Genomic DNA, 15,319 nt, shown 5'->3' with positions numbered 1-15,319 from the left:
TCACTTTTCTGTTACTGTTATTTTAAGACGATATTTCGAGTCAGATTTGTATAGTAATAACTATAGTCAATATATAGTCTCTATAAGTAAATGAGTAAATAAACAGGTTAAAATAGGTGTAGAAAATTTTACCTACATATATCGGCACCATTATTTAGGAGATGGGTTTATCCCAGAGATCAAAGGTTACATACTTTTACAGGCGTATTCTAGGTTCTATTTATATATTTTTATTACTAAAAAAGTGTATTTATAATAAAGGCCTTAAGCTATCTGTAGATTCCATGAATATTAGAATCTATGGAAATTAGCAAATTAAAAAATACAGACATAATTCTGAATGACCAACTTGAGACAAACAGTTATCCCCTCCTCAACTTATTCAGTTACAAAATATGACGTGTAAACGCATACCTGTTTAATTGTTAGATAAAATGAATTTCCATCAAGTAACGGTCGAATCTATCACTTACTAAAAGAGTACGAAAAGACCTGCTTATGCTTTAGAGTATGGGTACTTTAGTACAAAGTACCCTTTGCTTTTGCCAATTGCTTTGTCACTTTCTCAGCGATGGGTCTCCCTTTTGCTCATCAATAATGTTCCCGCTCGATATAGTTATTCTAAGATATTCAGATTTCACTATATGCTCTACATTTGGCTTTATCTCCTATTAATTTACAACTACGACGAAATCTTTATAATATATGTGATGCATTGATATTAAAGTGGAGTAGAATACTTGGTAGATAATATTTATTTGTTTTGAGTATACTTATTTTACGACCTAGTACATAAAAAAATGAATACTTGTGTGCTCAGTGCTTTCTAAGTCTGTAAAACATAAACATGCTTCCATATTAGATTATACATTTATTTAAGAATGTCCACCCTCTGAATTGAAGTTTTTATCTTAAAATATGACTGTGTCCCACAATCTTTCACAAAAGTTATTCTTTTCTGAAATTTTCTGAATAAGGTTCAATAGGTTTTTATATTTTGTTTTAAGTTTTAATCTTTAAATCGGAGTTAATTTTTTGAAAAACTATAAACATGTAACAACAAATTGCTATACGAACGGCGTTATGCATCACTAGACCCAGCCCAAATTTCTTAAATTGTGGATTATGGCGCTTTCTGGTGGAAAAGAGGAACAACAGGATAACATCAGATGTAGACCAAACAAAAGAAATTAGGACACGCATTGAAATAGCACGTGCATTATTTTTTAAACTTTAAAAGTTTCTTTGTTTTTGGGATATAAAGTTAGAGCCTGAGAATGCTTCGATGTTACGTGTTCTCTACTTTTCTTTATGGCTTGGAAGCGTGAACACTAAAACAAGTCCATCTGAATAAGTTGGCCGCCTTTGAATTTTGGTGTTACAGAAGAACCCTACGAATATCATGGATTCAAAGAATGTCAAACGTGGAAGTAACTAGAATGATAGGAAATGGGGCGGAAATATTATTAACTATCAAAAGACGAAAACTTGAGTACTTAGGACATGTGATGAGAGGGCAAAAATACGCATTATTACAACTTATTATGCAAGGCAAAATCCGAGGAAAGCGAAATGTGGGAAGACGAAGAATATTCTGGCTTAAAAACTTAAAGGAATGGTTTGAATGCAGTAGTGCAGAACTTTATAGAGCGGCAGTCAACAGAGTCCGTATAGCCATGATGATTTCCAACCTTCGATAGAAGATGGAACTTAAAGAAGAAGATAGAAAAATGCATAAACTATCTACATAATAAATCCCATTAACCTGTTAGTAACGGATAACCAGATATATTTAAAAAGATTAAGTACCTTTCTTTTTATTTTGGATTTTGAATTTTGCATAACTAGAGCAAGCGACTAATTTTTGTGTATTAGTTTTGGACCAAGCGCCTCTTGCGAGCGTTTTAATGATTGTAAATCGAATATTTGGCAACATATGTACATAAACGTGGTTAACAATGGTGACGTTGGCAACTTGTTGAGGCGTTTAGGTTAAGAAGTAGTGGCAGTTATTGCTTAAATTTTTCTATAATAGTCACATTACAGAAGAGCTAACACAGAAAGAGAATACTTAACAAAAGACATAACATTAAGTAAAATGTATGAACTGTATATTTGAGAAGCAGAGAATGATGATCTTGTTAAATTTTCGTTACAAAAAAATGTTTTTAACACGATTTAATCTTCAAAGAAAAAAGTTGAAAAAAGATACTTGTAGTAGATGTGATTGTTTCGAATTAGAAATTAAAAATTGCGAAGATAAAGAACACTTAAGCGTTAAAAAAAGAAAAAATGTGCACTTAGAAGAAAGAAAGCTAGACATGAAGATAAGCAACGATCAACCAGAAGTGGAAACCTTTTGTTTTGATTTAAAGAAAAACATAAAAACAGAAAGTCTTCCCCTTTCGAGAATTCTAATAAATATTGTATATTATAAGCGTCAATTATGTATTTACAACCTTGGTATCCATAGCGCTAAGGATAAAAAAGTCATTGTTATATTTGGATAGAAGGTGAAGCTGGTCGGGGAGCCCAGGACGTAGGCATTTGTCTTAAGAAACACATTGAAGAAAATGTTACTTCTGCAAAACATGTAATTTTGTGGTCAGACTTTTGTGGCGGTCTAAACCGCAGCATTAAAATAGTTTTGATTCTGAAAATGATTTTGGAAACTCATCCTACCATTGAAAAAATTACATTACGCTATTTCTTTCCTAGTCATAGCTTTTACCCAATGGTAGTGATTTTGGAGATTTTGAAAATGCCCTAAAATTTCCGGGTCCTAAAATTACTTGGGTTACATTGATATTTATGTGGCAATCAGCTGTAAAAGTCATTGCCTTTTTCGTGTCGTATCATATTTTAGCATATCATATTTTGAGTGAAATTGATCCTAAATGCGTCTAATAATATTAAGTTTGTAAAACAGCTGTCCGTTTATGCTCATTTGTTCACGTTTTGTAAAACAGTCTGTGTAAATATAAGGGATTTATATAATCTTTTCATTTCGTAATCTTTTTGTTTTATAATTATAGTTCTCTTGCTTTTATTTTCTATGGTAATACATATACATACCCAATTCAAAAGGGAGAAAACCAGCGAATTCTAAATTAAACATAAACATTATTCTCTCTTTCTCCCTATATGTTATATAAAGATCATCGTCATCGTATAGTCAGAACGGAACAAGATTCTATTGCCTTTTCTTATTTTTGTCTTCCCTTTCCTATTGAAAATACAGCCAGGTAAATGACGTTTTTAAAATTTATGTCAATATTTCTGAAGTGCCTTTCCTTGGATAATTTTTTTTAAGCCCAGTTCGTTTGATTACATGTAATTGATTTGATATTCCACAACAGATAAGTATTGATTGTAGGTAGGATAGCAGGTGTTGATAAATATAATGGGTCGGTAATAGTCTCATTATTCCTAAATCTGACCATATGTTACCTCCTCCTTCATTTGTGGAAGTCTTAAAGGCATTTTTTCTCTTGGGGCATCCTCCCAATTTAACTTGGCAATGCAGTTATTATAGAGTCTTTGGATAAAGCCAGCGCAACTTTAGCACTGAGATTTAGTTTCTTGTACGACGTTGCTATCTTTATATATGTGTTTGATCTTGGAATTAGCTCTGTTCGGTATTGGTTAGTACTCGGACCTCTGTAAGTCGGAAAATACCTCTGATGGCTTTTCTAGCAATCCTGGTCTAATTAATACGTTCTCGTCACGTATCCACACATTAGCACTGGTTTGATCAATATTTTATATATCCTGATTTTAGAGATTCGAATTAGACTTCTGGATTTAAAAGAGGGTTATATATACATAAACATCAGTTAGCTACCTAAATATTCCCTTTTATTTTTTATGTAACATTACCTACGGCATCTAAGACGCTGCAATCTTTCAAAATTATATGGCTTTATTGTTCCGTTATGCCCTACCCTCGATCCTCTCTTTTGTATGTTAAAGAACATCTACTAGAACATCTACTAAAGAAAGCCTAACCACTTTAAAATCCGGTCACATTTTCTATCATGTCGGAGAAAACTATGGGAATGGAGGCATTGGGCTCTTTATTAATAAAAAACTAGCTGAGAATATCATATCAGTAAAAGCAGTTTCCACAAGAGTTATACTTGCAAAATTACAACTAAACACCCGTTACTCCATAAAGATCATTCAAGTCTATGCACCAACATCGAGTCACGCTGACGAAGAAATAGAACAGTTCTATGATGACTTGTACACAGCTGTTTCAGAAGACCAAGAACATTTTACGGTAATATGTGGCGACTTTAATGACAAAATAGGAATAAGCACTGACCCAGCTGAAAATGCCCTCGGAAATTTTGGCATACCAGGTAGAAACGAAAGGAGCGAAATACTCTTAAACTTCCTATTAGAAAACAATCTATATTTAATGAATAGCTTCTTCTATAAGAAGATCCAATCCAAAAAATGAGATCGACTTCATCATCACTGACAAAAAACATATAGTCAAAGATGTTACAGTCTTTAAATCAATTTTCGGTTGCAAGCGATCATAGAATGGTCCGAGCAACTGTAGAAGTCAATATTAAGTACGAAAGACTGAAGATGATAAAAAGTAAAAAATTCAAACCTTGGATGCGCCCAACGAATGAACTTGAGTTTGAAAAATATATCACCAGTAACTTACTCAGAAATACAAGAGAAGACATAAATAACCTAAACGAAGAAATAGTAGATACATTAATACAAGATCAGGAAAAATTTGGCCCTAAACATGGAAAAGAACAAAAAAATAGTAAAGAAACGAAACAAAAAATGGAAGATCGTAGAATGCTGAGAAGTCAAGGAAATGTTGACTCACAAGATATAAACAACATAAATAAAGAAATCTCTAAAGCCATCAGACGGGATATTAGAAAATACAACAACGAGAAAATTATAAAAACTATAGAAGACAACAAAAGCATGAAAGCGTTGAGGAGAAAAATAGAAAATGACAAAAAAGAAATCTTCCAACTTAAAGACAAATATGGAAACATTATATAAAAGTCAACTTATTCCAGAGCTCATCGAACAACCAATACAAAAGGTACATAATGTAGGATCGGAGGATATACCAGATATATCACGAGAGGAAATTCAACATGCCCTCAAAAATATGAAACATAATAGAGGTCCGGGGGAAGATGGTGTAGTCATTGAGACAATTAAACTAGGAGGTCCACTTTTGATGTCCCGAATCCAAACACTTTTTAATCTATGTCTGCATAGTGAAAACATTCCAAGTAAATGGAAAAATTTGGTTACAATCATCCTCCACAAAAAAGGGGATAAAGCAGATCTCGAAAACTATAGGCCAATTAGTTTGCTTAACTACCTATACAAGCTCTTTACTCGAATACTCACAAACAGATTAGAAGCAAAACTCGATTTCTATCAATCAGAAGAACAGGCAGGATTTCGAGCGGGACACGGAACAAACGACCATTTGCAATGCCTTAAAACTCTAGTTGAAAAGTCTATCGAATATAACAGACCCCTTGCTCTTATCTTTGTCGACTTCCACAAAGCATTTGACACAGTCGAAACAGTTGCTATCTTAAAAGCACTATCAGAATGCAGAATATATCAAAGGTATGCAAATATTAGTTGAAATATATACGAAAATGCGACAACAACCGTTAACCTCCATTGCACTGAGAAGATAAAAATTGGCAGAGGGGTGCGGCAGGGAGATACCTTGTCGCCAAAACTATTTATAACAGTCATGGAGTACGCATTTAAAAGGCTAGAGTGGGAATCAAAGGGTATTAGAATCGATGGAAAGATATTCAATCATCTCAGATATGCCGATGATATTGTTCTCATAACAGACAACTTAGGAGAAGCCAGAGTTATGCTACAACAACTACAGCAAGTAACCCAGAAAGTCGGTTTAAAAATAAACTATGGAAAAACAAAAATGATGACCAATCTCGTCCCCAATGAGCTAATAGAAATCAAAAAGTCGCCCATAGAACTTGTAGAAAAATATGTGTATTTGGGTCACGAAATAAGGTTAACGCGAGATAACCAAACATGCGAGCTACTCAAAAGAATAAGTCTGGGTTGGGCTGCATTCGGAAAAATGAGAGACGTATTTAAAACAAATATACCGATCCATTTAAAAAGAAAAGCTTTTAACCAGTGCGTTCGACCAGTCCTCACATACGGAGCAGAAACCTTAACTCTCACAAAAACATCAGCCGAAAAATTGAGAAGGACACAACGAAATATGGAGAGATCAATGCTTGGAATAAACTTAAGCAATAGAATAAGAAACGAGGAAGTTCGTAGACGAACCGGAGTGGAAGACATTATCGAACATATTACAAAAAAAAATGGAGATGGGCAGGACATGTTGCAAGAATGAAAGACAACAGTTGGACCAAAAAATTGCTTGAGTGGAGACCACGGGCTGACAAGCGAAGCCGAGGAAGACCCCCAAAGCGATGGACCAACGACCTCAAAAGAATCGTGACCAATTGGATACCAGAGGTGCAGAACAGAAGCAGATGGAAAAGTCTAGAGGAGGCCTATGTTCAACAATGGACAACTCATGACTGATTGATGATGATGATGACTATTAGACCGCTTTGTTTTTGCTGCTACTAGCATTATTTTAGAGCATTCTATTATTTAATTTATGGATTAAATCTGGATAGCAAATAGATATTCTTCACTTTCTCTGAGAAATAATATTCTAACACACAAAATCCTATTAAATTGTCAAAACCTTCCTTGTATATTCTATTCACTTATGAGGAGCAGCAGCAATATCAGTACCATAATAAGGCGTATAGTTCTGGACTGGCTAATTGTTGGATAATGAGAAGCATGAGTGTAGCAGTTTTAATGTTTTCGGTACTGCTACCTGGTATCGGGGAGCAGAATTATCATTACCGAGTTAATGCATATAGAAATTGTTGCTTGAACTTTATTATTATTAAACAACACTATATTTCCTAGTAAAATAATCATAAATTTACAGTAAGAAAAATTTTTGAACGTTGGTTATGAAAACATCATGTACATACCACCGGGTTCACTATGTCCATATCCAGCAAAATCCTTGTAATAATGATACTGGAAACCAAAGATAAAAATATGCTCCAAGAAACTCTGTGTTATAAAACAGTCGAATAAAATACAGATTCTCAATTCCAATAATCAAAAAATTAATGAACAGCTTACTAAAATAGAAATAACGCCTATTTAAGATATAATCTATTAACGGCCCAAGGGACAAAGCACTCCTAGCATATGCTAATGATATAGAACTCATAACTCTAATGAGAAACTCTTTCGTCCACAAACTTCAATAAAGTGAAGAGAGCACAAAAAATGTTTGACTTAAAATCAACGAAATAAAAACCAAATACAAGCGAATCAACAGAAAACCAATCAACAAATTCAATAAATTTAGAAAAAACATTAAAGTCAACAACTACAATGTCGAAAGTATGGAACACTTTAAATATCTTAGATCACTAAGCACGGTTAGTAATAATGCCACTAAAGAAATACAGAGCATAATTCAAACTTCAGACCTATTTTAATACATGGATGTGAGTCATGGAGAATGACTAAAACAAATAAGGAAGCACTCCGAATATTTGAAAGGAAAATAATCAGAAATTTTTATTTAACCCTATTATCATAACTACTATTTAAATGGGAATAAGCCACAATTAGAGGTTAAAGTTAGTTTATTGACGTTTCAATTTCCACTTCGGAAATCATTCTCACTAATGTTTGTATTTTGAGAACGATTCCCGAAGTGGAAATTGAAACGTCAATAAACTAACGTTAAGCTTTAATTGTGGCTTATTCCCATTTAAATAGTAATTACTTTAAAATGCCACAAGAAAATAGCTTCAGAACTCATTACCATATCGCTACAAATCCGTATAGAATAAGAAAACATACTGAATAAAGAAAGCTCGCATAACGATATTGTTCAGGAAAATAAATCCCTTAAGGTATATCGGACACGTGCATAGACGCCAAGATGTCAAACTTGTAGAACTGGTGTGGAAGGAAGTTAGCACAGAAGAATGCCACTTGGGCATGTCAGTATACAATGGAGAGAAAACATCCAATCATATCTCAAAAAATGAACATTTCATTTGATTGCAGATTCGTGGAAAATCGATCAACTTGGAGATAAGTTGTAGTCAGCGAAGACCTACCCAGTGTTATAGCGCTACGTATTGATAATGATAAAGAGAAAAAAGAAACAGTGACAAAAAGCAACAAAAATGGACTATGGAGCAAAGCTGCTTCAAAATCTTTGATTGGAGAGGATTAAAATGAAAGTATAAGAAATACAAAGGATGATTGATGGATTCGAGAAACTTGAGACTTGAGATAGGCACTCTCCGAAACAGCTGTAGTGATAAGATAGAAATAATTTTGTAGAAGTTTTGCTGTTTTATTGTTAAACAAAATGGAATTAACATACGACATTATATACGCTAAAATAACTAGACAACTTATATGATACGGACATATAAGGAGAAAGTTTAATGATACAATAATCTACCCAATATTTGTTATGAGTAAAAACGATATGAATAAACAAAATAAAGAAATCTATGGCAAAAGGCAAAAAGAGTAATGATTTAAAAATGAGAGAGGTATCCTGTGGATAACATGTGCTTAATTAGGAACGAATGGAGATGAAGATCAGAAGACGACAAAGAATGTTTTAAATTGATAAATGTATACAATTTTTAGCAATGTATATTTATAGGTCATTATTAGGGCCAACGTGCTAATTTTATGTAAAATAACACTTTTCAAGTTGGATCGGTTACAGGACGGTGGAATCAAATACACCCAAAGTTAAAAACTATCGATGTTTATATGAAAGATGAAACCTTATGGCACATGACCGTGCAATCTTGACACCTACACATTATCACATAATTGTGAACAATATATTGTACCTAATTACTAAGAAGTTTGTTATTTTATTCTAAAAATAAGTTTAATAATTTACGGGAGATTTAATGTATTTAAAATTTTTACATTATCCGGTATCGTAATAAGAAGTCAAATTTCACTACAACTCCATTAAAACGTGTTAAATTTTACTTGGGATATTCTTTTTGTGAATATAATAAGTAAAAATACAGTAAGTTTCATCTTCTTATTGTGCCGTATTCTAATTAAGGTTAGCGATTACTTCTTTAAACGCTTCCCATAAATTATTATAGTTTTAATTTAACTACTTTATGAAACAAATATTGCACGTCATAAATTGCAGGAATTGAAAAATTACAAAGATCTCCTGTTTACAGAGATTTTTACTTTATTTCTTTTAATTTTATGTAGTTTATTATAATCCCACCGAAGGGCTTCTACTTTCTTAAACTGTTACACGACTACTCTACTCGATGTTAGTACATTTAGGGACTAAATGTTTAAGTGCATATACATTTTAACAAAAAATAATAATAAATAAAACGAAAACTAGCCATTTCCAAGTTTATAATAAATACTTTTTTAAGTTTGAAAATAATTAAAGCAAGTAATATAAATAACCACCATAAAATATTTAACTACATTAACCAAGTACCTATTTGTGAAATTTCTCGATGACTAAATTGATTGATATTCAAATAAATTTGAAGTTCCAAAACGTACCTGCTGTAAAATTTAAAAATCTACGACTAATCAAATTATTGGCAACATCGGAGGAGTTTAGTTGTATACGCAAAGAAATGTATACGGATCCCAAAAGTGTTTTAACCTATTACGGAGTCCACTTAATCCGACGTGTTGGTCGGAGTCCACATAAAGCGCTACCTAGATAATAATATACACGATGTATATTCGCCTGGAGTTAGTATAATACCGTTTTAGTACGGAGCCCCCATTAACCGCTAGATCTATATATATATATATATATATATATATATACATATATCTATATATATATATATATATACTTATATATATATATATATATATATATATATATATATATATATATATATATATATATATATATATATATATATATATATATATGTATGTATAAATTTAGTATTTCTTGGAACTCATGTGTGGAACCAGATTTTAATTTCCATTGCAATCAACGTTTCGGCAGGAAACCCTTGAGATTCTAAAATATACATATATAAGACAAACAGTTATTGTAAAATATGTATATATATGACTTACCAAAACGTAAAATGGGACACAGACATTAATGAACTGACAAATAAAAGTTGATATCTGATATCTCATGGTTTACTATCATTACTATATAATTATTTTTATATGAGTGTATCATTGATGTTTTCTAAAGAGGTAAAAATATATAAGATATGTTATGACTTTAAGAGCTTTTTATGGTGTTATATTTATTATTATTTAAATCAGATTGAAATATATTTTATTTAGGTTTTGTGTATCTTTTTTGTCATTTATTGCGTTGGTATTTCTTTATATTTCTATTGATTCGTATATCTCCCTCTTCTTTTTGTTTTGTTCTGTTTGAACTGAGCGCAGTGAGTTTTTCTTGTCATATTTGTGAGAGCGAATTCTGTATTGAAGCAGTTGACTAGTTTGACCGATATAGACACTTTCACAGTTAATATATGGTATTTCGTAAACAACATGTGATTTTTTAAGTTTTGGAGTTTGTGTTTTTAGTTTTGTGAAATATTTATTTAAAAGGTTGTTGCCTTTGTGGGCCACTGTTATAATATGTTTGGTTAAAAGATTTGTTAATTGTTCGGATAAACCTTTTATATATGGAAGAGTTGTGTAATTAGTTTTGATGCTGTTGGGACCTATCGTTTTTGGAACGGGATTTCTTTGTCGTATGCTGCTTTTTAGGTGATTCCACATGTGCTATATTGGATTTAAATCCGGGCTAAACGGTGGCCAATCCAATCTTCGAATTTGAAACTCATCAACATAATTACTCACTATGGCAGCAGCATGTGGTTTAATATGTTTGGTTAAAAGATTTGTTAATTGTTCGGATAAACCTTTTATATATGGAAGAGTTGTGTAATTAGTTTTGATGCTGTTGGGATCTATCGTTTTTGTGGTATGTGGTATAATATGTTTGGTTAAAAGATTTGTTAATTGTTCGGATAAACCTTTTATATATGGAAGAGTTGTGTAATTAGTTTTGATGCTGTTGGTATCTATCGTTTTTGGAACGGGATTTCTTTGTCGTATGCTGCTTTTTAGGTGATCCCATATGTGCTATATTGGATTTAAATCCGGGCTAAACGGTGGCCAATCCAATCTTCGAATTTGAAACTCATCAACATAATTACTCACTATGGCAGCAGCATGTGGTCGAGCATTATCGTGCATTAACCGTAAATCTTTCATATCCAATGTAACCAACATATGACAAAACATGATCTTGCAGGATGTTTTAAACGTTAAGAATTACCAGTCATCCGTCCAATCACTTTCACAAATGCGGTACGTACCTCCCAACCAATACCTTCCCAAAGAATTATGCCATCAACTCCAAAACTAACAGTCTGGGCGAGACAGCAGCTGGCGAATCGTTCTCCAACTCTTCTGTAGAGGTAGATTTGACCATCTAGCTTTCTTAATAGGATTCCGGTCTCATCAGTGAAAAAAACGTTTTTCCAGTTGTCGATATTCCACTAAATATGTGTTCTTGCAAATTCCAAACGACGAGCTTTATTATTTTGGAGGAGACATGGAACTTTGGCGGGGTTTCTGGGCTTTAAGTTTCCTTCTTTTGATCTTCGTCTAACTGTTTATGAACTCACATTAACTTGTCTAACATTTAATAGCTCATTTCTGAGGTGCATCGATGTCAATGAACGATTTCGTGTAGAATTAAGAACCAAAAAACGGTCATCAATTGCGGTTGTGCACCTTGGGCGTCCTTGACCAGTCCTTCGTACAAAATTTCCTGTTTCGCGGTACGTTTTTAAAGTATTTGAAACTGAAGTTTGACTTCTCCTGAGACGTCGTGCGATAGCTTTTTGTGCATATCCTTCCTCGTACAAAATTACAATATGTGCTACTTGAGCTTCATCGCAGTGTCGAATTGATAGGATACTTGTTTTAAACTAAGTTAAATCAAGACAATATTTAATTAAACTTAATAAATTAAACTAAAAATAACCGAATAAGTATGATTGTCCTTTACGCGAAGAAGTTTTTTTATGATGAAAAATATACAAATGACACTAACCACTGAATAAACGTCAAAGTAAACATCAAAATATCTCAAACTAGTTGAGTACATCAGCCTACTATATGAGTATTATCAGTAATTTTAAAATTATTTTGAAATAATAGTGACTACAAAAAAAAAATTGGAAAATTCCAAAATATTCGATATTTTTGTCCGTGAGTCTATTATAAATATTTAAATATTTATTGCAGAATTTGAAATGATCATGTCCAATGCCTTACTGTTCTTAATAGCTGGACGGGATACCACAAGTACAATTATAAATTTTACCTTGTACGAGCTTGCTATGAACCACGAAATACAAAACACACTAAGGAAACAAATCCAAATTAATTTTAAAAAGTATGGAGACTTTTCCTATGAGGCAGTTCAAGAAAACAAATATTTAGAAATGTGTATTCATGGTAAGAATTTGCATATTATTTTTACATATTTTGGCATAATGTTTCATACGTGGTCACATTTATACATATTTTTATATTTTAAAGGCAAATTTTATGACTTTGTATTGTTTTTATGAGTTTTTCCTACTATAAATCTCCAACTAAAAGATAAGCAGGCGTTCTCATTAATGCCTACTACTCACTCAACTATTTTTTTATTAACCGCTTCAACCACTGAGGGTTATTAGCGGGAGGACAAAAAACAATAATTGCAATATCAAATTTCAAATTAAATACTATTTCAGTTTGGTTGATGTTAATTAAAAAATTAAAGTTATCTAATTTTAAGATCTATGAAAGATAAAGCTAATTTATAATTTGTTAAGGATATTTCTGTCGATTATACAGGGTGTCATGAGGAACTTTACATACTTCTACCATATGTAGAGTCCCTCAGGGAGCATATCATGTGGCCACTAAAAAATGTCAACTCCTCTTCTTTATTAATTAACAGGGTGATCTGTGTAATTGACCATTTATTTCATTTTACTGTAGTGTTTATACGGCTCATTTGATTTTTTTAATTTTTGCATGATACAGTACACTACTATCAAGCATTCGACTGGTATTAGCTAAACTAAAAAATTCCAGGACTGGCTATAGAAAAATTAATTTAGGGATTCGTATTAAATATTACACCCTGTATATATATTTTTTAAAATGCCATAAGTGATTTTCAAACTACATAAATAGCCAATGAAAACGACATATGCGACAATGTTGTCGCACTTTTATTAAATTTTTAGTGAACGATCAAATCTTACCCAAAATAGAACAACCATAATGAAGTATCAAATTATAAGGTAATTAATTTAAACAAATGTTATAAATTTCAAACATTTTAATTGAAATGATAACATGAGTCACTGCACAACAAAAAATGGTAACTACTAACAATAACGAAGAACAATTAAAAAAAAAACTAAAAATATGTACATAGTTATGATAAAACCATAAATTAGAACTGGAAAAGATACAATAATGGTAACAAAATAAAAATAATTCAAAATAGATTTTCGAAATGGAATCCTGCAGCCTGTACACATTTTTGTTGCCGAATTGTTAATTGACGTATTGAATTACGGATACTCTGGGGATCGTTTCTAACAGTATTACAACAATGTATAATTCTATCAATTAATTGTTCTCGGTTATTAATATTCACTGCGTAAACTAGTTGCTTCAATCGTCCCCAAATATGGTAATCAACGGGATTGAAATCAGGGGATCTTGAAGGCCACGAAATAGGACCTGCACGTCCTATCCACCTGTTGCCATAAACATTATTGAGATGTCTCACTGCCAGTAAAAAGTGTGGGGGTGCCCCATCATGCTGAAAATACATCCCTCGGATAGCAACGTTCGCGTTGACAAGCAAATTCGGCAAAATATTTTGTAGAAAGTTCAAATAGACCTGCCCTGTTAAAGGACCATCAAAAAAGTGAGGACCTACTAATTGGTTATTTAGACACCAATCCACACGTTAACCGAAAACCTTAACTGAGAACGACGTTCTCGAATAGCATGGGGATTTTCTTCTGCCCACACATGTGAATTTCGTGAATTATTTATCCCGTCTCTGGTAAATTGGGCTTCATCTGTAAATAGTGTCCTGTATAGCGTTGGTCGATTATTGTTAATCCATCTACAAAATTCCAACCTATCGATCTCATCTCCAGCATGTAGTCGCTGAACCATTTGAATGTGATATGGGTATAGATTATTTTTTTGTAAGACTCTACTTACTTTTGATTGAGTAACATTGAGTTCTCGACTTACTTGTCTAGTGCTTATTGTAGGGTTCATAGTAACGGCGTCCATAATGTCATCTTCCTGCGCTTCATCTACATGTCGCTCTGTTGTTCCACTAGGAAAAGTGCCATTTTCTCGCAAATAATCAAAAACTGACCCAAATGTTGGATGACTGGGAGTTCGACGATTAGGAAATCTCCTGCGATATTCTCTACTAGCAGCCCTACCATTCCCATTACAGAATCCATTAACAAATATTATGTCTGCATATTCTGTGGTCGAAAACTGATGTGGCATTTTAAACGAAAGTAACAAAAGCTCTACCAAAACTAACACAATGTACTTAACGTAGATATGACAGAAGAAATATGTATTCTTGTACACATAAATAACAATTGATAATGACAATAATGACAATGGGTATAAAATATCAAGAAACGTCAAACGGTCAACGCCAACCTTCATTTTAAACTTTTTTAGATTTATTTTTATTTAGTACAGTTGATGCAATGTATTATTATGTGACATAAAATTTTAATCATTTACAATCAACAAAAACTAACACATACAAGAGGTTTGACTTTTTAATCAATTTAATTTATTATTTATCGAAAATAATGCCCCAATACGATCTATGAGTAAAAATTTAAAATTGAAAAACAATTGATTCTATCGTAGAGATAATACAAAGTGACAGTAAAGATGTTAATTTTCTACGTATTAGATTATGTTATAGGAACTCATTTTAATTAAAATGTTTGAAATTTATAACATTTGTTTAAATTAAATACCTTATAATTTGATACTTCATTATGGTTGTTCTATTTTTGGTAAGATTTGATCGTTCACTAAAAATTTAATAAAAGTGCGACAACATTGT

The 15,319-nt window shown here is 32.3% G+C and overlaps 2 protein-coding genes across 2 annotated transcripts in view; one reads left to right on the top strand and one right to left on the bottom strand.

Annotated features, from left to right (window-relative positions):
• LOC140447890 (cytochrome P450 6k1-like) overlaps positions 1 to 12,615 on the bottom strand; it is a 77,895-nt gene extending 65,280 nt beyond the window's left edge. The window contains exon 1 of the mRNA XM_072540810.1: positions 12,515 to 12,615. The gene's annotated coding sequence lies outside the window, so the exon portion shown is untranslated. The remainder of the gene's footprint in view (positions 1 to 12,514) is intronic.
• Positions 1 to 15,319, top strand: part of LOC140449072 (uncharacterized) — a 121,638-nt gene that overhangs the window by 35,126 nt on the left and 71,193 nt on the right. The window contains exon 3 of the mRNA XM_072542215.1: positions 12,436 to 12,648. Coding sequence (XP_072398316.1) covers positions 12,436 to 12,648 — 213 coding nt within the window. The remainder of the gene's footprint in view (positions 1 to 12,435; positions 12,649 to 15,319) is intronic.

This window comes from Diabrotica undecimpunctata, chromosome 8 (genome assembly GCF_040954645.1).
Source record: "Diabrotica undecimpunctata isolate CICGRU chromosome 8, icDiaUnde3, whole genome shotgun sequence".
NCBI classification, from domain to species: domain Eukaryota; kingdom Metazoa; phylum Arthropoda; class Insecta; order Coleoptera; family Chrysomelidae; genus Diabrotica; species Diabrotica undecimpunctata.
The sequence above is the reverse complement of the archived record's forward strand: the minus strand, read 5'-3'. Positions and strand labels throughout refer to the sequence as shown.